At 39.4% G+C, this 23,078-nt stretch overlaps 1 protein-coding gene and 1 pseudogene across 1 annotated transcript in view; both read right to left on the reverse strand.

Moving 5' to 3' along the window:
* WDFY4 (WDFY family member 4) overlaps positions 1 to 23,078 on the reverse strand; it is a 704,682-nt gene that overhangs the window by 313,836 nt on the left and 367,768 nt on the right. The window contains exons 27-30 of the mRNA XM_006897732.1: positions 20,221 to 20,320; positions 17,414 to 17,619; positions 16,389 to 16,558; positions 10,149 to 10,274 (exon numbers count right to left, since the gene is read on the reverse strand). Coding sequence (XP_006897794.1) covers positions 10,149 to 10,274; positions 16,389 to 16,558; positions 17,414 to 17,619; positions 20,221 to 20,320 — 602 coding nt within the window. The remainder of the gene's footprint in view (positions 1 to 10,148; positions 10,275 to 16,388; positions 16,559 to 17,413; positions 17,620 to 20,220; positions 20,321 to 23,078) is intronic.
* On the reverse strand, positions 1,463 to 2,302 carry LOC102860981 (annotated as a pseudogene).

Below are 23,078 nucleotides of genomic sequence, written 5' to 3' on the forward strand. Positions count from 1 at the left end.
GCTGCTCCTCCTTTTTTCTCGTTGCCATTTGCCTGATATATTTTTCCCATATTTTTGTTTTTATTTTTTCTTTATCTTCATTTTTCAGGTGTGTCTTTTGTAGACAGCATATTCACAGATTTTGGGGTGTGTGTGTGTGTGTGTGTGTGTGTGTGTTTTAATCCAATCTCCTACTTTTTTTCTCTTCAGTGATGCGTTCAAACAGTTCACATTCAGTGTGATTATTGAGAGCCAGAGTTCCATTTCTTTGATTTTGTTGAGTTCTTTTCGTGTTGTTGCTGGTTACTTTGGACCTTCCTGCTTTATTTGTCACCTCTGTAAGAAGGACTTCTCTCAGTGTTTCTTGCAATGATGGCCTTGTTTTTACAAACTCCCTTAGGTTCTGTTTGTCTGGGATTACCTTGAGCTCTCCTTCATATTTGATGGACAATTTTGCTGGGTATAATATTCTTGGTTGACAGTTGTGTTCTTTGAGTGTTCAATACATGTCATTCCGCTGTCTTCTTGTTTACATTGTTTCTGCTGAGAAATTGGCACTTAATCTTTTCTGCTGTCCCTTATAGGTTACTCTTTGTTTCTCCCTTGCTGCTTTCAGAATTCTCTCCTTATCTTTGGTTCTGGCAAATTTGACTATGATATGTCTTTATGTTTTTATTTTTGAGTCAATTCTATATGCTGTTCACTCAGCTTCTTGAATACATGTTCTCTGATTCTTTATTCGGCCTGAGATGTTTTCCTCTAGTAATTCTTCCACAACTTTGTCAGTGCCTTTACTTGCCTCTTCCTGTTCTGGGATTCTGATAATGCACATGTTATTTCTCTTGATTATTTTTTCCTTCCTTTTTGATTCTGCTTTTTGCTCTAGCAGATCAGTGGTGACAATTCTATCTTCTGTTTCACTAGTTCTGTATTTCATATCTTCAGCTCTGCTCATATGTCCCTTCTTCATGTTGGCAGGATCTGAAACATTGAACCTAATATTTTGCATCATGGTTTCTTGTTTTTCTAGTGTCACTAATGCTCGTTTGTTTTATATGCATTGTTCTGGATTATTTTTAAGCTCTTCCTGGTTTTTGCTTGCAGTGTCCTGTAATTCTTCAAGTTTGTCTTTCACTCATTGAAAATATTCAATCGTTGTTCTTTTAAATTCTGTGTCAGAAAGTTCCACCAGACTTTCTGGTTTCAGGAAATCTATTTATACTGTGTTATTTTTTTGGGGGGGTGACAACTTGCTTTTCACTTTTTTTTTTTTTTGCAAGGGATAAACTAATTTTATTGTCCATCATGTTATATATAAAAACAAAAAAATAAGTTTAGCCAAAGAATAAAATAGTAAACAGAAGTCTAAGAGAAATAATTTAAGTTTGATTTTTTTCCCATGATAGTAGGCTATCATCGTCTGGCCTTTAGGTTTTGTTTACCTGCCCTAAAATGAAGGTTTTCAGGGTCTGTATGCTCTTCTCTACTGGCTTTTAACAAAACTTTTTAGGTCTTCCAGGAAAGTAATGTACTCTCGGTGCTCCAGGGCTGTGCTGAGCTCCACCAGCTCATCTGCAAAAGTGTTGTCCACCCCTCGGTCCACAAGGAAATCCATTAAGTGGTCATACAAAGCCCAGTCCAGGAAATCTGTGTTGAGTGTGTACTTTGTGTCATTCCAGTCAGACTCATCAGTGGACTGAAAACTCACTTCCTTAATGGAGAAGATGTCACTCTCCTCCTCTTCTTCCTCTCCAACCTCATTCTCTGGATAATGGCAGTCAAGCACAAGGGCCTTCTTGCCATCACTCTTTATAACTTCAACCACAAAATTAGGTGTTGAGGTCAGTTCAGGCTCTGTTCTTCAACCTTCTGCCCCTGTGAGGATTCCTCCTCTCCATCAAATGTTGGTGGGATACTATTGTTAATGTTGAACGTGACCGTGATCTTTTCTCCGTCAACCTTCCGAACTAATTTAGCTTCTGTCCCTTTCACTTCTACCTCCCAACTGCCAGACATCTTGGGGAGGAACTTATGTTTCTGGATCTTCTTCTCTTCTTTAATTTCATCACTCAGGAATTCAACAAAAGCTTTGTCTCCTTCAGTGTGCAGCGCCCCGCAGCCGCAGGAACAGGGCCCGTGGCGTGCCTCAGGAGGCCAGGCTCCCGCACTGAGCCCGCACGGACATCGAGCAGCCCGAAGGGCCGTGCGTCCAGCCGAGGCGGGCTGCAGCAGCTGCTGGAGTGGCGGGGGAGGGTGCAGTCACGCGGAGCCTGGCCAGCGCGGAGCCCACGGCTCGAGGCACGCAGTGCAGCAGAGGGAGCATCGCGCGGAGGGACCAGCAGCGCACACACGTGTAAAAGCTTTGCTTTTCACTTTTGCAGGTTGTGGCGTAGCCTGCTTCTTTCATGACATTGCTGTGATAGAGTTTTTCATATCTAAGGCAAAGATAGGTTGTTGATCTGAAGACACCACAGTAGAAATCAGTGGGGCAGTTACCCTGCCTGTGTTTCTCTTTGAACTTCTGTCTCAAGGGAAGGTTCCATTCAGGCCTGTGAGAGCAGCCTCTTGTAGCTAAGGCAGATCAAGGTGCTCCAGATTAAAGACAGGTTGATTGACTGGATGTGTAGGCATGGGTGTGGAGCTGAATGGGGTGGGGGACAGGCACAGAGAGTGGCGAGGGCAAGTGCAGGGACTTCACTCAGATTTCAGGTGTCTGGATTTGCTCACATACAGGATACTTACTCAAATTCCATCTGTCTGTCTCCCACCCAACAGCTCTCGTTTAGTGGCTCTTGCCCTCATCCTGGGTCCTCATCTAGCAGATTCCACCCGAGTATGGCCCTGGATCCAATGGGACTTTTAAAAACTCAGTCAAATTTCCGCTCACCTGCTTGCTTCTGGCAGATAAGCAGGGCCCTAGAAAACTCAGTCAAATTCCTACTGACCTGCTTGCTCCTGGTGGGTCAGTGGGGTTCAAGACAACTCAGTCAATTTCCTACCAACCTGGTCACTCCTGGCAGGTATGTGGGGCTTAAGAAAACTAAGTCAATTTCTTCATGACTTGCTTGCTCCTGGCGGGTGGGCCCCACAGCAGCTTGGCTGTTGGTTTCCACTGCTCCTGTGGCTCCCAAACAAGTCATTTTAATATAAGTTCTGACTCAGATTACTACTGTCCAAATCATGCTGGGTCAGTCTTTGTGCTCCATGTTGGTCTCCGTGCTCCACGTTGGTCTCTCTGGTGGCCCCTTTCTATATAGCTTGCTGCTCCTCCAGCTCCTTATGCTGTTTCCTCCACTGCTTCCATCTTGTTTCTCAAACATATTCTTAAAATTTTTTTTAAGATAACTTTTAAATTCAAGTAGGATAGACTCGAGACTATATTTTGGCTTTAATGGACTTGTTTTTATTTTCTTCAGCTTCAATTGGAACTTGCCCATGAGTAATTGTTGATCTGTTTCACAGTTAGCACCTGGCCTAGTTCTGACTGCTTATATTGAACTTCCCTAAAAATCCCTTCCACAGGTGTAGTCAATCTGATTCTTATGTAGTCCATCTGGTGAGATCCATGTGTAAAGTCTCCTGTTGTGGTATTTGCAATAAATAAATCATTGAATGTGCAAAATTCCATCATTCTATTGTTGTTGTTGTTGTTGTTGTTGTTGTTGTTGTTGTTGTTGTTGTTATGTGCCATCGAGTCGTTTCCGACTCATAGCGACCCTATGCACAACAGCCCTAAACCCTGCTCTATCCTGCGCCAACTGCACTGCCTCTGACACACCCATCCCGATTACCCCAGTCACCGAATCAATCCATCTCATAGAGGGTCTTCCCCTCCTGCGCTGTCCCTCCACCCTCCCAAGCATGGTGTCCCTCTCCAAGGACCCGTCCCTCCTGGCAACATGTCCAAAGTATGTCAGATGAAGCCCCAGAATCCTTGCCTCCAAGGAGTAGCTTGGTTTAATCCTCTCCAAGATAAATCTGTTTGTTTTCCTGGCAGTCCATGGTACATTCAGTACCCTTCTCCAGCACCACAGCTGAAAAGCATCCACTCTCCTTCTGTCCTCCCTAGTCATTGTCCAACTCTCTGATGCATAACAAGCGATTGCAAATACCATGGCCTGTATCAGGCGCACCTTAGTCTCCAGAGAGACACTGTTGCTCCTGAATACCTTTGAGAGGTCCCTAACAGCAGGCTTTCCTATCGTGATACGCTTTTTGATTTCCTGACTGCTGGTACCAAGAGTGTTGACTGTGGAGCCGAGCAAACTGAAGCTGTGAACAATCTCAATCTCTTCGTCATCCATCCTGACGCTGCTAATTGGTCCAGTGGCGAGAATCTTTGTCTTCTTGACATTGAGCCTTAGTCCATACTGAAGGCTGCAGTCCTTGACCCTTTGCTGCAAGTTCATGAGGTCCTCCTCAGTTTCAGCAAGCAGGGTTGTGTCATCTGCATAACGCAGATTGTTAATAGATTTTCCACCAATCCTGATGCCACAATTCTCCTCATAGAGCCCAGCCTCTCGGATAATCTGCTCTGCATACATGTTGAAAAGGTATGGAGACAGGATGCATCCCTGGCGTACACCCTTCCCAATTTTGAACCATGCAGTGTTACCTTGCTCTGTTCTGACTACTGCCTCTTGGTCCAAGTATAGGTTTCATATTAGCACAATTAAATGTTCTGGGATTCCCATTCTTCTCAGAGTCAGCCACAGTTTGTTATGATCCACACAGTCAAATGCCTTTGCATAATCAATGAAACACAGATAGACATTCTTCTGGTCATTCTATTACCAGCCTTATTTCTGACACCACGTCCATACTTTGTGAGTACCCTTTCTTCTTTCTTGTTTCTAACTGTTGCATACCAATCGCCAGTTATCATTAATGCACCTTGATTGTAAGTTTGGTCAAGTTTTGGCTATGAAAATTGATAAAAATCTTCTGTTTCATCCTCTTTGGTTTTAGTCATTGGTGAATATATTTGAATACTACTTATATTAACAGGTCTTTCTTAAATATATTTGGATAATGTCCTATCACTCACAACATTGTACTTCAGGATATAACTTGAAATTATCTTTTTGAATGTCAATGCAACACCATTCTTACTCTGTTTTTTATTCCAGGCATATAATACACCAGGTGATTGTCTGATTCAGAGTGACCAAAGCCAATCCATTTCATTTCACTAATGTCTATATTTATGCGTTGCATTTCATTTCTCACAACATCTAGTATTCCAATATTCATACTTTGTACATTCCATGTTTCAACTATTAAAGGATGTTTGCAGCTATTTCTCCTCATTTTGATTGACTTCCAATCTGCACTCTACATCTAATACTATATCTGTGTTCCTCAAGTGTTCATAAGGTTTTCAGAGGCCTGTTGTTTCAGAAGTGGATGGTCAATCCTCTTTCCTATACTGTCTTAATCTGTTTTAGTTGAGCTCCTAGATTAAGACACATTTGTTATTATGGACTGTCAAGACAGAACAAGCTCATGATAGACCATCCAGAGGGTTTTCAAATCACATGGTAAGAAACTGCCTATCTTTTTCTTTCTGAGAAGTTAGTGAACTTGAACCACATGCATTTGAATTGACAGCGCAACTTCTTATCCTCTAGACCACCTGAGTGCCTCCATGGAAATTTACACTGTAGTTTAAATATCTTCTCTTTATAATGTAAAAATAACAAAATACATAAACCAGGAAAAAGATGACATAACAAGGAACATGTTATATAATGGATTCTAACAAAAAAATAAAAATAAATGCATACACATATACATGTACATACACATTCTCCAATAAAAAAATGGCAAAAGACTATTATAAAATTGGCAAAAGACTATTGGCAAAAGGCTATTATAATGAAATGAAAATTATTTTAAAAGTGTGCTTTTTAAATTCAAAGCATTGTGTCTCCCTGTGAAACTGGTAATTATAATTGCAAAATAAATCAGCTATAAATTTGTCAATAGTTTGGCTATTGTACAGGCTTTGAAGACTAGAATTCTCATGCAAGATGGCATCCTAAGGAAAAAGACATGAAATACACTGACTTTAACCAAATATAGATAACTTTGAGGAGCGTGGACATCCCAGAACATTTCGTTATGCTTATGAAAAACCTACAGGCCAAGAATTAGTTGTCCAAACAAAACAAAAGAACATGCCATAGTTTAAAATCAGGAAAGATGTGTGTCAGGGTTGAATCCTTTCTACATACATTTTAAATCTGTATACTAGGCAAATCATTCAAGAAACTTGAATAAAGAAGAAGAACATGACTTCAGGATTACAGAAAGAGTTAGCAAAAACCTGCTATAAACTTGTTTAAAGAAAACATAACTTGCTGCAGAAAAGTAAAGACTACACCCTTAAATCAAAAGATGAATTGTATTTGAAAAATCTGCAGTCAGGGACCTTTTCAGAGTGCTGAAAAGCAACTATGTCCATCTAGAGACTAAGGTGCACCTAATCCAGGCCATGGTCTTCTCAGTTACTTGTTATGCTTCTAACGGGTGGACAATGACTTAAGGATGACAGAAGAAGAATCAATGGCTTCGAGTTATGGTGCTAGCGAAGAGTCTCGAACATACCATGGACTGCTAAGAAAGTAAACAAATAGGTTTGGCTTGGAGAGGGTAAAACTAAGTATCTCCTTGGAGGCTAGGATTTTAAAGCTCCATCTCACATACTTTGGGCAGATGGCCAGGAGAGACCCTTCTTTTGAGAAAGACATCATGTTTGGAAGGGTGGAGGAACAGCACAGAAGAGGAAGACTCCAGATGAGATGGACTGATACAATGCCTGGAGAAATGGGGATTAGTGTGTCAGAATTAATGAGACTGACTCAGAACAGGGAAGGGTTCAGAGTTACTGTAGATAGGATCACTATAGATCACAGGTGACTCAAAGGCACATAATGATAACAATATACTACATTGGTTGGTTTTTATTTTGTTTTTCTTTATTGAGATTTTAATGTAAGTTTATAGAAAACCTGAATTTCCACTCATTAATTGTTGCACATTTTTCTCCCTGTCTCCATCCAGTTTGCTTTTCTCTTTGAAAGAAAATATTTCATACTACGCAATTTTTATTCTAGATTGTTTTCATACAAATAATACCTAATAACATATTGCTTTTAAGCAGTTCTTTTCCTCATCTGTTTCAATGCAGTGTACATTATTTATCCCTTCTTAGATTCTCCCTAACCCCAGTGTCAGTCCTGTTTTACAACAGTGGCATTATGCAGCATTTGTCCTTTTGTGACTGAGATATTTCACTTAGCATAATGTCCTCCAGGGTCACCCATTTTGTACAATACTTCAGGAGTTCCATGTTTTTTAGTGCTGCATAGTATTCCATTGTGTGAATATACCATAACTTCTCTAGTTAAACTTCTAGTTTAAAGTAAAAAAGACATCTGGGAGGGCCTTTGTATTTAAAACTTAGTTGTTATTATATTTTGGAGGAACCTTTTTCTAAGTTGTATAGCACTCTTCTGTCAATACTCTATACTGAGGTAACCTGGGGTTACTGTAATGCCAAATCTTGTGCCATTAGGTGTCAAATGGCATAACTGTTACCCATGGTGGATCGTATTTGGCTGGGATCCCAATTTAAGACAGTTTTGAAAGCAGGAGTGGCATCCACTTCCTAAACAACATGCTTCTGAAAATTTTATGAACTTTGAGAAATGGTAGTTATAGAAAGGCTTCATGTCTGTTGTTTATAGGGTCACTATGATTCATGCTCGACTCAATGCCAATCAAAAACAACACCCTTCAGTACCAAGAAAACAAAAATTCTCACCACTGAACCTATAGGCAACATCATGATAGATGAAGAAAAGATTGAATCTGTCTACTATTTTATTTTACTTGAATTCACAATAAACACCCAGAATAACAACAGTCAAGAAATCAAAAGACATTTTGCACTGGGAAAATCTGTTGTCAAGGACCTCTCAATAAAGAGCAAAGATGTCAGTTTAAAGATTAAAGTGCACATGATCCAAACTATAATCTTTTTTATTAATTCATATGTATCTGAAAGTTGCATAATATCTAAGGATGACAAAAGAAGTGATGTTTGAATTGTGGTGTTGGCAAAGAGTAATGAATATCCCATAGAGTGTCAAAATAACAAATAAGTCTATCTTAGAAGAAGTGCAACCAGGCTGCTCCTTAGAAGTAAGTATAGGGAAATGTCATCTCATGTAATTGTGGCCATTCTTTCAGAAGGCATCAGTCCTTGACAAAACACAACATGCTTTGTAGGAATTAGGTTGACCAAGGCAGGAGTTGCCTGGGTTGAGACAAAACAAACACTGGATGCTCAATACTGTGATTCTCATAATGAACTTGTTTTCTAATAAAGATGTACTTATGGAAACATAGAAGGTTATCAAATAAGAAAAAAAATCTTGGAGTCCTGTTAACATATTTTACTACATATGTAAAGGAAAACTTGTCAATAAAAGCTAAGGATGTAGAGGTTGGCAAGACCCTCAATCATGCGTTCCTCTCCCTTTACCTCTTGAGTAAACTAAAATCTTGAGTAGTTCATTCCATCACTAAACTCTTTCCTTTTGGACAGAGAAGTGTAACAATGCTGGGAATGATGGAGGATCAGGGAAAGAGGTGAAGAAGACCTTCAACAAGATGGATTGACACAGTGACTATAATAATGGGTGTGAATACTTAAGAGTTCAAGAGCATAATGCAAGATAGGACAATGTTCTGATCTGTTGTCCATAGGGTCACTAAGAGTTGTAGATGACTTGATGGTACCTACGAACAATATACCTGCTATCACTGTTGTAGTGTTTGCAATGGCAAGGTCATCAAGCAAGAGAAAATGATGTCAGCTCAAAGAAGTTCATCACAGACTTTTAACAAAGATGAAAACTCAGAAAATCAATGTAAATTGTTATCTGTAGATTAGATAATTCCCATATTTGATTACTGAAATTAACAGATATCTATAATAGACTTAAAGAAAAAGGCAAACAACTCTAATCCTCCCAATGATGAGGTACAACCTAGGAGAAGTTTCTTTTCTTTTTTTTAATTTATTCTAGTTTATTTACAAAATTTGAATACATTGTTTTCACACTAGATTCTTCTCATTTCCTTCACCCCTCCTCATCAAATTGATTATTTCCACACACACACCCTGACCCCTCTGCTTCCACCCTCCCACCCATTGGATCCTCACACAATAATTATACAATAATAATTCATTCTACAATAATGGTTTTATACAGTATTTTTCCATATGACACTGAGTTAGTTCACTCAGCATAATGCTTTCTAGTCCCTCCCATGTTAGGTAGTAATTTACAAAATCATTGCTCCTGCATGCTGTGTAGTATTGCATTTGATTGTGGTTAGACATCTGGGCTGTTTCTATGTTCTTGTGATGGTTAATAATGCTGCTATGAATACTGGGAAAAGTTTCTGATTTGTTACAGAGGTTCAAAGTGGTCATCTCTGGCAAAGGCATTCTGGGTGATTTACTCTCTACTTTTCTCATTTGTTTACATTTTTAAAATAAGCGTATGTTATTTCATAAAAGCAATGAAGTTTTTTGTATACAATAAAGTCTTCAATTCTCCTTGATGTATAGAGAATGAAGTGAGAATATTTTCATGTGTCAATCTGACACATTTTCTTGTTCTGACAGTTTTTCTTATCCATGGAGACACTACACAGATATACAATTCCATATCTGAAATACTTCTGAATCTATCTATAATGGACTTCAGTGAAGACTCAAATAAAATGCTATTCACTCTGGAAACCTTTATTTCATATTTATATCTGGCAGCAACATTTCTTTTCTGCACATTATTTACTTTCTAACTGACTTTTACTTTCCTGGTGGAGATAGGCCTTGAAGGGGGAATATCCTCTTTCTTCTCCACAGGGAACCACAGCAACTGGTCTGTATAACTGTCAGAAATGTTTCATTTTACTGAGGACACAGATGTCTCAGTGGACAAAGTCAACCCCAAGGCTCTCCTTTCTCCTCTTTCAAAGGGCCAGGACAGGTGTTTATGAGTTATAGGCATTATAAGGCAGCATCTGAGCAACGTCAAGGTGACTTTTCCAGTGATCTTCCTTGGGAATGTGGAAAACAACGGCCTCACCTGGTTTATGCTGACTTTAAGCATTTCCAGAATCAGCAGAGCACCTTCCAGGCACAGTCCAGCATGGAGAACCTCTTCCCTGTGGTGCTTCTGCAGGAGCCACTGAAACATGACCTCTAGGTCATCCTGACAAAGAAGGGAGAGAAAACTCGTGTTACACACCAAGGGTATCACATTTTACAATGTCTGCTATTTCCCAGGTATGTCCAGAAGAAGGAAATAATAGAGTAGCAGCAGCCAAAGAAGTGGGTTCTTAGGCAAATTCAAGCCTAATCAATGGTTCATGTTCACAAGAGTCACCTTGGAAGAAAGACTTGGTAATCTCTTTCTAAAAATTTGGCCATTGAAATCTTATGCAGAACAGTTCTCTGAAACCTGAAGGGTTCTAATGAGTCAGAGTTGAAACAGTTTCACAGCAACTGTTTTTAAGAAGGAGCTGAAGAATAAGCATCAGGAGAGAAAGCACAGGAGGTGAGACAGAGACACCCAGAGTGAGCCATTTTGGGTGCTTGTGGGACAAGACTGAAACTTTCCTGGAGATAGGTCCCACCATTTGGTGATCCTTGCCTCCATGTCTGTGGGGCCACCCCAGGGCCAGACAAGACAAGAATCACAGCAAAGGAAACAGACCACAAGCAAGGGAAAGAATTTCTCAGCTATCTCAACTGGCATGTTGAACTGCAAAAAAGAGAGCTGAACTTACACCACTCCAGAGATAAAGGAAGACATTATGCTTAAGGAAAGAAAGCACAGAAGATGAGACATTTTTTCCCAGAGCGAGCCCTTTGGGGGGCCTGTGGGGAGACTGACCTGAAACTTCCCTGTAATAGGTCCCTCCATTTGGGGATTCTTGCCTGGGTGCCATCCCATGGATCAAACAGAACAACAGAATTTGAGACAGAGGGCCACAAGCAGAGAAAGACTGTCTCAGTTTTCTCAACTGGCATAATGAGCTGAAAAAAAGAGAGCTAACTTGAAAGCCTCCTACACAGAAACTGCTTGAGTGGAGCACCTGGTCTCATACCACTCAGCCACTCCATAAATGAAGGAGGACAATAGAGTTTGGGACAGGAGAATACATTAAGGCAAGATTCCTGGAGGACTGCTGTGCAGAATAGGAAGAATCTAAAGGATCTTAGGAAAGGCAAATTTTCCCAAAAAGGACTTTCAGTAGAGTGAGTGGCTCACCCAACAGAGTGAACATTTTAACCATATATTAATTATAAATTAATAACATCATAAAGATAAGAATTACCAACAATTTACAAAGGCACAATAGAAACAGCTTAACAATTATAAAGAGAAACTTCACATACTGCTGAGAAATAATAAACATAAACAGCTTCAAACACTGCAAGAAAACAAATAAAGCCTTCTCAAAAAAAGGCAGAAAATACTGTAGACCCAATGAATACCCTGGAGTCAAGAAAGCATATAGTATGTGTTGATATGAAGACATTAAAATGGCTTTGGAATAAAGTACAAATGATGGAAGAAACAATGAAAGCCACAAATGAGGGTATACCCTACAGGTAGAGAATCAGAAGAAATATAATGATGAGGAGGTATTGAATAGCTATGGAAGAAGGTATAAATGAAGGAAGAAATAATGGAAACCACTAAGAAAGCAAACATCCCAGAGACAGGGAGCCCAAAGAAAAATGTTGATAAGGAGGAACTTGAATAAGTTCAGAAGAAAGTGCAAAAATGGAAAGAGGATTGAAACTGTAGATACAGAGGTACAAGAAATTAAAAAAAAAATCATAACAAGATAGGACATAGTCAACACAGTACTGAAAAGAATAGAAATAGATGAAAATGCAATCCAGAATATTAAGACCGAAATGGCAGAAATGCCCAGCATGCTGGAGGGACAAAAAAAGTAAACAGAAGAGATGGAGCTATAAGATTAGTCAGAAGACAGATTAGAAGATAGATAGTCAGATTAGCTAGAAGATATGAACCTTAACAGAACCATTCTACAAGAAAAATTAGAGATGAAGCATAAAGAAAATATTAGAATCATGTGAGGTGACAACAAAAGGAACAACATATTTATTGGAGTTCTAGAATATAAGAGAGATAAGGAAATCACTGGAACAATTGTGGAAGAAGTACTAGAAGGAAACTTTCCAGGTATTTTGAAGAATGAGGAAATACACTTTCAAGAAGCTCAGTGAACACCATATAGATGAGACCCCAAAAGAAAAATATCAAGACATATCATAGTCAAATTCTCCAAAATAAAAGATAAAGACAGAATACTAAAAGAAACATGAGAAACACAAAGATTCACCTACAAAGGAAAAGCAATAAAAGGAAGTCCTGAATTTGCAGCAGAACCATGAGAGCAAGAAGACAATGGTATGGCATATACAGAAAGCTGAAAGAAAACAGTTGACAACAGAGGATCCTATACCCAGCAAAGCTCGCCACCAAATATGAAGGGGAAATCACATCCTTTGCAGTAAAGAAAGATCTTAAGAATTCGTAAAAACAAGACCAGATCTAGAATAACTTTTATGGAAAGTACTTCACACAGAACAACAAAGGAAAGTGGATGGACCATAGTAACAAGAAACAACCGAAAAAGAAACACAGAAAGATGGCAATGATAAAACCTGGCTTGCCAATAATCAAACTTAATGTGAATGGACTAAACGCACCAATCAAGAGAAAAAAAGAAGCAGAGTGGGGGGAGGAACCTCATCAATATATTGTCTACAAGAGACACATCAAACAAATTAAGAGAAAGATATACTTAAAACCAAAGGATGGAGAAAATATACCAAGCAAATGGCATCAACAAAATAGCAGGAGTGGCAATACTAATCACTGATAAAATAGACTTCAGAATAAAAATCACTGCTAACTAAAAGCTAGAGCACTATATAATAATTAAAGTCACAGTAGATCAAGAAGATACAACGTTGTTCAACATCTTTGCACCAAATGATGTTGTTGTTGTTGTTGTTGTTGTTATGTGCCGTCGAGCTGCTTGTGACTCACAGTGATCCTATGTACAACAGCCCTAAACCCTGCTCTATCCTGTGCCAATCGCATTGCCTCTGGCACACCCATCCCAATTATCCCAGTCACTGAATCAATCCACCTCATAGAGGGCCTTCCTCTCCTGCGCTGTCCCTCCACCCTCCCAAGCATGATGTCCTTCTCCAAGGACCTCTCCCTCATTACAACATGTCCAAAGTATGTCAGATGAAGCCTCAGAATCCTCCCTGCAAGGAGCAGCCTGGTTTAACCCTCCCTTGGATGAATCTGTTTGTTTTCTTGGCAGTCCATGGTACATTCAATACTCTTCTCCAGCACCACAACTCAAAAGCATCAATTCTCCTTCTGTCCTCCTTAGTAATTGCCCAACTCTCTGAAGAATAACAAGTGATTGCAAAGACCATAACCTGTATCAGACACACCTGAGTCTCCAGAGTGACACCATTGCTCTTCAGTACCCTGGAGAGGTCCCTAACAGTAGACTTTCCCATGGCAATACGTGGTTGGTTTTGTTTTTTTTTTTGTTTTTGGTTTTTTTTTTAATTTCCTGGCTACTGGTGCCAAGAGTGTTGACTGTGGAGCCAAGCAGGCTAAAGTTGTTAACAATCTCAATCTCTTCACCATCCATCCTGATGCTGCCAATTGGTCCAGTGGTGAGAATCTTTGTCTTCTTGACATTGAGCCTCAATCCATACTGAAGGCTGCAGTCCTTGACCCTCTGCAGAATCATTTCAGGTTGTCCTCCATTTCAGCAATCAGGGTTGTGTCATCTGCATAACGCAGATTGTTAATTGATCTTCCACCAGTCCTGATGCCACTTCTCCTCGTAGAGCCCAGCCTCTCGGATAATCTGTTCTGCATACAGATTAAAAAGGTATGGAGATAGGACACATCCCTGGCGTACACCTTTCCCAATATTGAACCATGCAGTGTTTCCTTGCTCTGTTCTGATGACTGCCTCTTGGTCCAAGTATAGGTTTAGCATTAGAACGATGATAGTGTTGCTAAATACATAAAACAACAGTTAACAGAGTTGAAGAAAGACAAAGACAGCACCACAATAGTGGCAGGAGACTTTAACACACCACTCTCAGCAAAGGATAGGTCAATTCAAAAGAAACTTAACAAAGATTCAGAAGATCTAAACTACACATTTAGCCAACTCTACCTTGTGGATGTATTCAGGTTAGTGCACCCAACTAAAATTCAATTCACATTCTTCACAAGTGCACATGGGATGTTTTTCAGAACTGACCATGTACTAGGGCACAAATCAAGGTTCAACAAATTAAAAAATATTGAAATAATACAAAGTATCTTCTCAGATCATGATGTGATAGAAATTAAAATTAAACATAGGAGGGTAAAGCTTACAAAACCACTTGTGTGGAAACAAAATAACTCTGCTAGAACATGATTGGGTTATAAAAGAAATAAAGAATAAAATTAAAAAGTTCCTCAAAGAAATGAAAATGAAAAGACAACATACCAAAACCTCTGGGATGCAACTAAGGCAGTCCTCAGGGGGAAGTTCATAGCAAGAGGCAAACACATAAACAATAAAGAAAGAGGCAAAATTAATGATCTAACTAAACACCTTCATCAAATAGAAAAAGAACAATTAAACTCCATAGCCTCTAGAAGAAAGGAAATTGTAAGGACAAGAGCTGAAATCAATGAGCTAGGAAACAGAAAAACAAGTGAAACCATAAACAAAACAAGGAGCTGGTTTTAAGAAAATAAATTGGACAAACCATTAAAAACCTTAACAAAAGAAAAAAGGAGAAGACACAAATAAATTGATTAAGAAATAATAGAGGTGACATAACAACAGAACCAGAAAACATTCTCTAATATTAAAATAATATGAAAATCTATACTCTGATAAATTTGAAAACTTAGAGGAAATGGAAAAATCCCTTGAAACTCGTGTGCTACCCAGATTAACATGGACAGATGTAGAATACTTGAACAGACCCAAACAAAATGTGTTTGAGTGGTTGAATGGAAAATCAACTTGCTTTGTCACTGTAAAGAAATTGTTAATAATAAAAAGAGGGACATTATCCTTTTCTGTCTAGGAAGTCTAAGTTAGATGATGGTGTCTGAGCTTAATACTGAAGGGAATTAAAAGCTCACTAGGCAGGTGAAGGTTGGAGTAAATATCAAGAGATTGGTAGCAGCACAAAGCAGGGAAGTACAGGGCACAGCTGGTGTTGCAGGGAAGAGTTCAGAGTGACCATGGTACAAAGTACTGAGTGATGAAGATGGACCAGGGAGTCAAAGCAGGAATCCAATCATGGGTGATCTTACATGCTAGTGATAGTCTTCAAGAAGAGGGAGTGACTGGAGGATTAAATTTACTGTACTGTGGGAAGTTTGTATAGAGAGCAGATGCCTCTTTAAGAAAAATTGGCTGAGGATAGGCATAGAGTGGCACCTTGGGCATTGGTACTCAAGAATACTAAAGGGGACAAAATTTTGTTTTAGGTGGGATAGATTTGAACATTTTTATTTCTGTAAGAAAAGTATCCTAGTAGAAAAGGAGATCTAGAAGAAATATAAGTGAAAATATAAAAAGGAATAGCATTGTGTGGTGTCTCAGGGAAGAAGCAGAAGGAATTAAAATGCCATAAGAGGAAGATGGTAGCCTTAGAAATTAGCCCTCTTCCAGTAACAACAGACCGCAGGTAGTGGAAAAGAAAGTTCTGGACAAGAAGTGGGGTGAGTAGGGTATTGAGGCACTGCCCCCCATCCACACCAGAAGCAGTCCCTGCTCCATTGTCAGCTGAGTTATCTGACAAGAGCATAAGACACAAAGGCAAATAAGATTTATAGTCAAACTTCTGGAAACTGGAGCTGTCACCAAAGGAGAAGGGACTCATTTTTCTTTTTCCTGAAGGCACTAAGTGACTCTTGGATGTCTGAGTCTGTGGTGGCGAAAATTCTCTTCCACACATAACAATGTGGCTTAAAAATGGGACTGACTCCAATTAAAGACTAGCTGAGAAGGTTTATGGGAATAATGGTCTGAGAAGACAAGGATGTTCACATAAGAACATGTGGAAAGCTAACAAGGGGTGCAGAACTTTTTGGGATGAGGGCCAGGGTACAAACATAAGTGAAGAATGGAAGAGAGTGAATAGTGGAGAACTTTGTTGGGGTGTCTTGAATCCTGTGAAATCATAAAACCACATAGTCTCTAGAGCCCAGGGGCACCCCAGAACTTACTTTGGGCTTGTCAGTCAGCTCTGTGAGCTGAGTCTTTAGGAAGAAAGAGGACACGATGAGGTAGACTTCAGCAATGTGAACATGGTGGGCCAGGAAGGCATTCAGCATGCAGAACCCAGGCAGCAGGCAGGGTGTCTGCTCAGGGGTGGCAGGGGGACTCTTCAGATTGTCTGTTGACCAGGGGAAGGAGCACAAATCCAATAATCGAGAATTACTACTGTTTCTTTCAACAAAGTGAGGACTGGACATATGTGGAAATGTCCTACCAGCCATACACTCTTTAGAAATAGACGGTAGAAACATTACTACACATAAATGATCACTATGAAATGATGGACTGTAATTCCTTTTCTGTCCTTGAAACTCTTCCATTCACACACTCAAAAACAGATGTCTCTATGGTGCAGTCAATTTAGATATTCAGCTATTAACTGAAAAGTCTTAGACATGAGTGTACCCACAGGCTCCTCAGAAGAAAGGCCCAGGAGGCTGTTCCTGAAACCAGATGCTGAAAACCCTCTGGAGCACAGAACTACTCTGATGTGCAGGGGTTACCATGAGAAGGCAATGAGAAGGCAACTTTATACTTGTCAACAAGCACAGTGTTTGGACAAAATTTAGCATACAAAACTCAGAGGAAGGTGGTAAAAGATAAATGCAGAGAGAGGGAGGGGGAAGGAGGGAGAGAGAGAGAGAGAGAGAGAGAGCCTTAAAGAGAAATAATAGGTGTCTTAATTCAGGCAAGACTCCACCTCACAGATTCAGAGGTCATGTGCTTTGAAACAGAAATGACAGAATGGGGTTTGAATGCTCTAGGAGCAAAGAGTTAAAAAGCTTTGAGGCAGGAAAGAAGTCCCCTTGTGGTGAAGGTACAGAGGCCTGGGCAGGTGTCTTGGTCATACAAAACTTGGAGTCAGGGTAGCATGTTCCCTTATCAAGGCCTTGAGCATGAAGAGAGAGGATTAAGTCTTCATCACATCTGAGGATATGACAGGATAGGATCTCTTTTAGAAGGGCACACTCACCCATTATGACATCGAAACCCACAGAGCTATTTTCCACCCAGGATCCCGCAGATAGACCCTCTTTAAATCGCCTGCAGAGGGTGGGATTTGACAAGAAGTGGAGCAGCAGCTTCAGTGACAGCAGGGTGGTGCTGGGATGCAGGTGGCCCTGCATGAGAAGTAGGAACCAGTCTGGCCCTAGGTTCAGAAACATTTTTTCCTTTGTCCTGGGAAGGAAAATACAACAAATCATCTCACCTCTTTGACCAAAATCAAAGAGCATGTCCAGAAAATACAAGTGATGTTCATTCTTATAACTATGTAAAGCAAGTTAAGATTGGTATTGAGATAACCCTTAGAAAAGTACATATTACACTTTGAAAGGATGATAAAATAAAATCCTGCTTATCATTCTGCGAATTCTATATATTTTTATGAATGATTTTGGAATACAATCTCTCTCTTTCTCTCTCATCACACACACACACACACACACACACATTGCTGTAGAGAAAACTCTAACTCATGGGAATGTCTTAAGAACAGACTGAATCCTCTGTCTCCTACAGAGTGACTGACAGATTCAAACCATCGGCCTTTTGATCAATATCCCATCAACTACCCACTGCACTATCAGGACTCACAGCAATTAGAATGAGAATTCATAGTGACACAGGGGTTAAGTAGTCACCTGGTAACCAGAAGATCAGTGATTCAAAACCACGAGCCACCTCACAAGAGAAAGATATGGCCAACTGTTCACATAAAGATGTGCAGCCTTAGAAGCGCTATGAGGAGGCTCTACTCTGTCCCGAAAAGTACTCTGAGTTTGATTTGACTTCATAGCAATAGGTTTGGGTTTTGCTTTTGGTGATGTAAAATGGGCCACATTTTTCAGAGAAATTGGAAAAATGTATCCAAACCATTATCTTTCTCCCTTAGAGAAGCTGGTAGGTTTGCTCCATTAACATTTTGGTTAACCACAATGCCAGTAGAGCTCCTTACACCATGTATCAAAACATGAGAAGATGTATGGCCTTTGTACTCATGTTTCTCTAATAATCACCCTTGAGGACCAAAATTTATCATACATAATGCAGGAATAATTTAATCACTGTCTAATTACTGTCAACACAATACTTCAAAACAAATAATTACTATTTGTCATTTTTAAAGATACTGATAAAAATTAATCTCATGGAAGAGTCTAATATTTATACAGTCTTATCAAAGCAGGCACAAAATATGATTAAATATAATTTTCATAAACGAACTTTAAAATGATGTGTCTGGAGAAGACACATTTGCTGGAGGCAACTGGTAGGAATGAAGGTAGGCAACCAAACTAGCAGACCCAGAACCTCTGCAATGAACTAGCCTTGAAGGAGCCAGGGATAGACATTTATGCTGAGAAATGTTCTTGACATTATCTTCCCTATACATGTGGGACCCAGTGGGAGCCATGGAAGAAGCATTGGATGAAGAATCAAGGCACTGTTTCTGATTTCACCCTGGCTCTCACAGTACTGACTGAATAACTCTGGGAGAGCTCTTGATGTGGTCCAGTTATTGTCCTCATTGATGTGATGTAATAATGACAACTTCACTAACTCCAGTTTACAGAACATAGTATTATTCCAGGTATATCTGTGACAGATACTGGTTTTGTTTTTAAACTGATGAATAATAGAGAGGAATAAAACCCCAAACCCAAATTTATTGGTATGGAGGCTATTTTGGTTCATATCAATCTCGTATAACATAGTAAACCTGCCTCACTGGGTTTCAAAGGCTGTTGATGTTTATGAAAACAGACTGTCAACATTCTTCTTTTAAAGAGTGACTGTAGATTGGAAGTTTCAACCTTTCATTTAGCAGCCAAGCTCTTAATTACTTCCTGAAGAGATGCATAAAGGCCTCAAATACTCTCCTCAGGAAGTTGGGACAGTCCTGGGATTTGAACACAACAGATCTAATCATCAGAGTCCATATGCTTGACACCATATGACATTTTCTTTAAAAAAAATTTACAAATAGAAAGATTGGAATCTCTCATTGTCAAGGCACCTTCAAGTTCTACTGTTTTGATTCTAGGGATGTAAAGAGATGTAGACTGGTAACTTTTCCATGACTATACTCAAGGCTACCTGACCTCTTCACTCCCAAACGCATCACATATAAATGTAAACTCATTGAGAATAAGAATCTGGACTGCCTTGTTGAGCATTTCATCTCAGAGGAGAAAGCTGAGTCTAGTATCTAGCAGATGCTCAATGCAGCGCTGCTGAGTGAATTGAATGGTTCTGGTGTTGAAGGTAAAGCAGACAGTTAACAGGACAGTTCATGCAATCAGTCATATGATTTCAATAATTTGGAAATAAATAGAAGGTAGATAGTTCCTTTTTAATCTTGAGAAAATAACTAAATAACAGTGAATTTGGAAAGCGTTTTTCTTGATTGGTGTTGTTTGGGCTATTTTTCTTTCCCATTTTGTGCCAAGTTCAGGACATGAAAATCAGTAACTGACTCAACTGCTGAAACAATAATCATTACACAATAGCAATAATGACAAAAGAAGTTTATTGTAATTATACCAAATATGTTTCAAAGTTACTTGTGTTCATTTAGCATTTGTACCAGAATTATCTTAGGGAAAGATCTGGTTTATTGGGTGGAGAGAATGTAATTTTCTTCCTGTGTTGTGTGGGAAACACACTGCAGACATTGGTTCAGAGATGCTTAACTTTTAATTGAAGAAAAGTTTTATTACCACACCCTCCCTGTATGAGATAACTTCATGCCAAACCACTTTTACTGGACTTACTTACTCAGAGGACAGATTAAGGTGGTGAGAAGATATTACACTGTGTAGCATCTCCAGCAACTGGTTTCTAAGCCAGATTGTCTTTCCAGATGTTAGGCTTCCAGCTATAGTAAAAAAAAAAAAAAAAAAAAAAAGGGAAAATTCATATTTGAGGCAAAATGAATGTAAAGAGATATAATTGGCACAAAAATTTTTTCTTATTCACCTAATACCAAAAATTGGGATGTGAATGAGAATAGAATTTTGGTATTCAATCCCTTACTAATAATTTTAAAATTAAAAAAAATGTGCTTGTAGCAATTGGACAATTAAAACAGACATTCGGGGGGGGGGGGCAGAAAGAAGAACGACCTGGGGAGGAGGGTAGAGAAAACAGTGCAACAATGAATGAATGAAAACCCAAAATCTCTGTAAATGTTCATTAGAACTAATAAAATTTAATAAAAATTAAAAATACATATATATATCCCTATGGGGAAAAAAAGACAAAAAACAGAAAAAAAATGCGCTAAAGGTCTCTTTAATAAGAGATTTCTTTAATTATTTCCACTATTTAAAAAAAAATCTTAAAAAGGAAAAGATCAAATCTATAACTCAGTCCAAGAATTTTCTAAAATGTTATCATGCTGTGGTTGGTATATGTCGTCAAGTCACATAGTAACCCTATGTACAACAGCTCTGAAGCCTGTCCTATCCTGAGCAAGTCTCACTGAGTTCAATACACCTACCCCAGTTACCCCAGTTACCCCAATTACTGTGTCAATCCATCTCCTCTGAGATCTTCCTCTCCTGTGCTGTCCCTCCACCCTTCCAAGCATGATGTCCTTCTTCAAGGACCAGTTCCTCCTGGCCAAGAGTATGTAAGATGAAGCTTCAAAATCGTAGCCTCCAAGAAGAAGCTTGGTTTCACCCTCTCAGGGCAGACCTGTTTGTTTTCTTGGTAGTCCATGCTATGTTCAATACTCTTCTCCAGCACCACAGCTCAAAAACATCAATTCTTCTGTCACTCTTAGTCATTGTTCAGCATTCTGATGCATAGCACATAACTGAGGATCATGGCCTGTATCAAGTGCACCTTAGTCTCTAGAATAACATCATTGTTCCTCAATACTCTAGAGAAGTCCTTGACTGCAGATTTTCTCAGTGCAATTCGCCTTTTGATTTCCTGACTGCTTGAGTGCATGAGAGTGTTGATTGTGGAGCCAAGCAAGCTGAAATTATTAACAACCTCAATTTCTTCTCCATCTATCATGGTACTGCCAATTGGCCTAATGGTGAGAATCTGTTTTCTTCATTTCTTTTTTTTTTTCTTCTTTTATTGTGATAGAAAAGATTGAGATTGTTAACGGCTTTAGTTTTCTTGGCTCCACAATCAACAATCTTGGCAACAAGGCCAGTCTGGAGACTAAGGTGTTCCTGATACAGGCCATAGTCTTCACAATTATTTGTTATGTGTCAGAAAGCTGGACAATGACTAGAGATGATATAAAGATAATTGATGCCTTTGAGCTGTGGTGCTGGAGAAGAGTATTGAATATACCAGGAGAACAAACAGATTCATCCTAGAGAAGAAATGAACTACTCCTTGGAGGTAAGGATTCTGAGGCTTCATCTGACATACTTTGGGCATGTTGCAAGGAGGGACCAGTCCTTGGAGAGTAACATCATGCTTGGAAGGGTGGAGGGACAGTGCAAAAGAGGAAGACCCTCGATGAGATGGGTTGATTCAGTGACTGGTGTAATGAGGGTAGGTGTGTCAGAGACAAATAAGGTTGGCATAGAGTAGAACAGGGTTCAGGCCTGTTGTACATAGGATCGCTAGGACTGCATATAACAACAGCAACAATGACAATGAAAGTTGACGGAAAAGTTGGACTTTTTTCATTCATCTATCATTGCAAATTTTCATTCGTACCTCCACACAGTTCACTTAAAAAAGTATTCATTGTTAGATCATTTCCTCCCTTTCATTAGGGACTACTGTCCTTTGAATAATGCTTAATCGTATATTTCTTTTAACAGGCTTTTTTCTTCTCCTGTTTCAATGCAGTGTTCATTATTTATGCCCTCTTTTCTTAGTTTCCCCTACCCTAGCCTCCATGTCAGTCCTGTTTTAAAACAGTGGTATTATGCAGGGTTTGTCCTTTTGTGACTGAGATATTTCACTCAGCATAATGTCCTCTAGGGTCACCCATGTTGTGTAATATTTTATTTATGAGTTCTTTGTTTTTCAGTGCTGCAAGTTATTTCAATGTGTGAATATTCCATAGTTTTCCTATCCATTCATTTATTGATGGACACTTGGGTTGCTTCTATTTCTTTGCTATTGCAAATAATGCAGCAATGAACAGGAATGTGCATATTTCTGTGTGTCTGGAAGCACTGATTTCTTTAGAGTATATTTCTATTAGTGGAATTACTAGGTCAAGCGGTATTTCTATTTCCAACTTTTTAAGAAAGTGCCAAGCCACCTTTCATAGTGGTTGCATCATTTTATACTCCCACTAGCAGTGAATTGTTGTTGTTGTTATGTGCCGTCGAGTCACTTGTGACTCTTAGTGACCCTATGTACAACAGCCCTAAACTCTGTTGTGTCCTGTGCCAACCACACCATCTCTGATACACCCATCCCAATTACCCGAGTCACTGAATCAATCCAACTCATAGAGGGCTTTCCCCTCCTGTGCTGTCTGTCCCTTCACCCTACCAAGCATGATGTCCCTCTCCAAGGACCTCTCCCTCCTTAAAACATGTCCAAAGTATGTAAGACAGAGCCTCAGAATCCTTGCCTCCAAGGAGCAGCCTGGTTTAACCCTTTCCAGGATGAATCTGTTTGTTTTCTTGGCAGTCCAGGGTACATTC

This window comes from Elephantulus edwardii, unplaced genomic scaffold, assembly GCF_000299155.1.
Source record: "Elephantulus edwardii isolate Elephantulus edwardi_28Jun2011 unplaced genomic scaffold, EleEdw1.0 scaffold00213, whole genome shotgun sequence".
NCBI classification, from domain to species: Eukaryota; Metazoa; Chordata; class Mammalia; order Macroscelidea; family Macroscelididae; genus Elephantulus; species Elephantulus edwardii.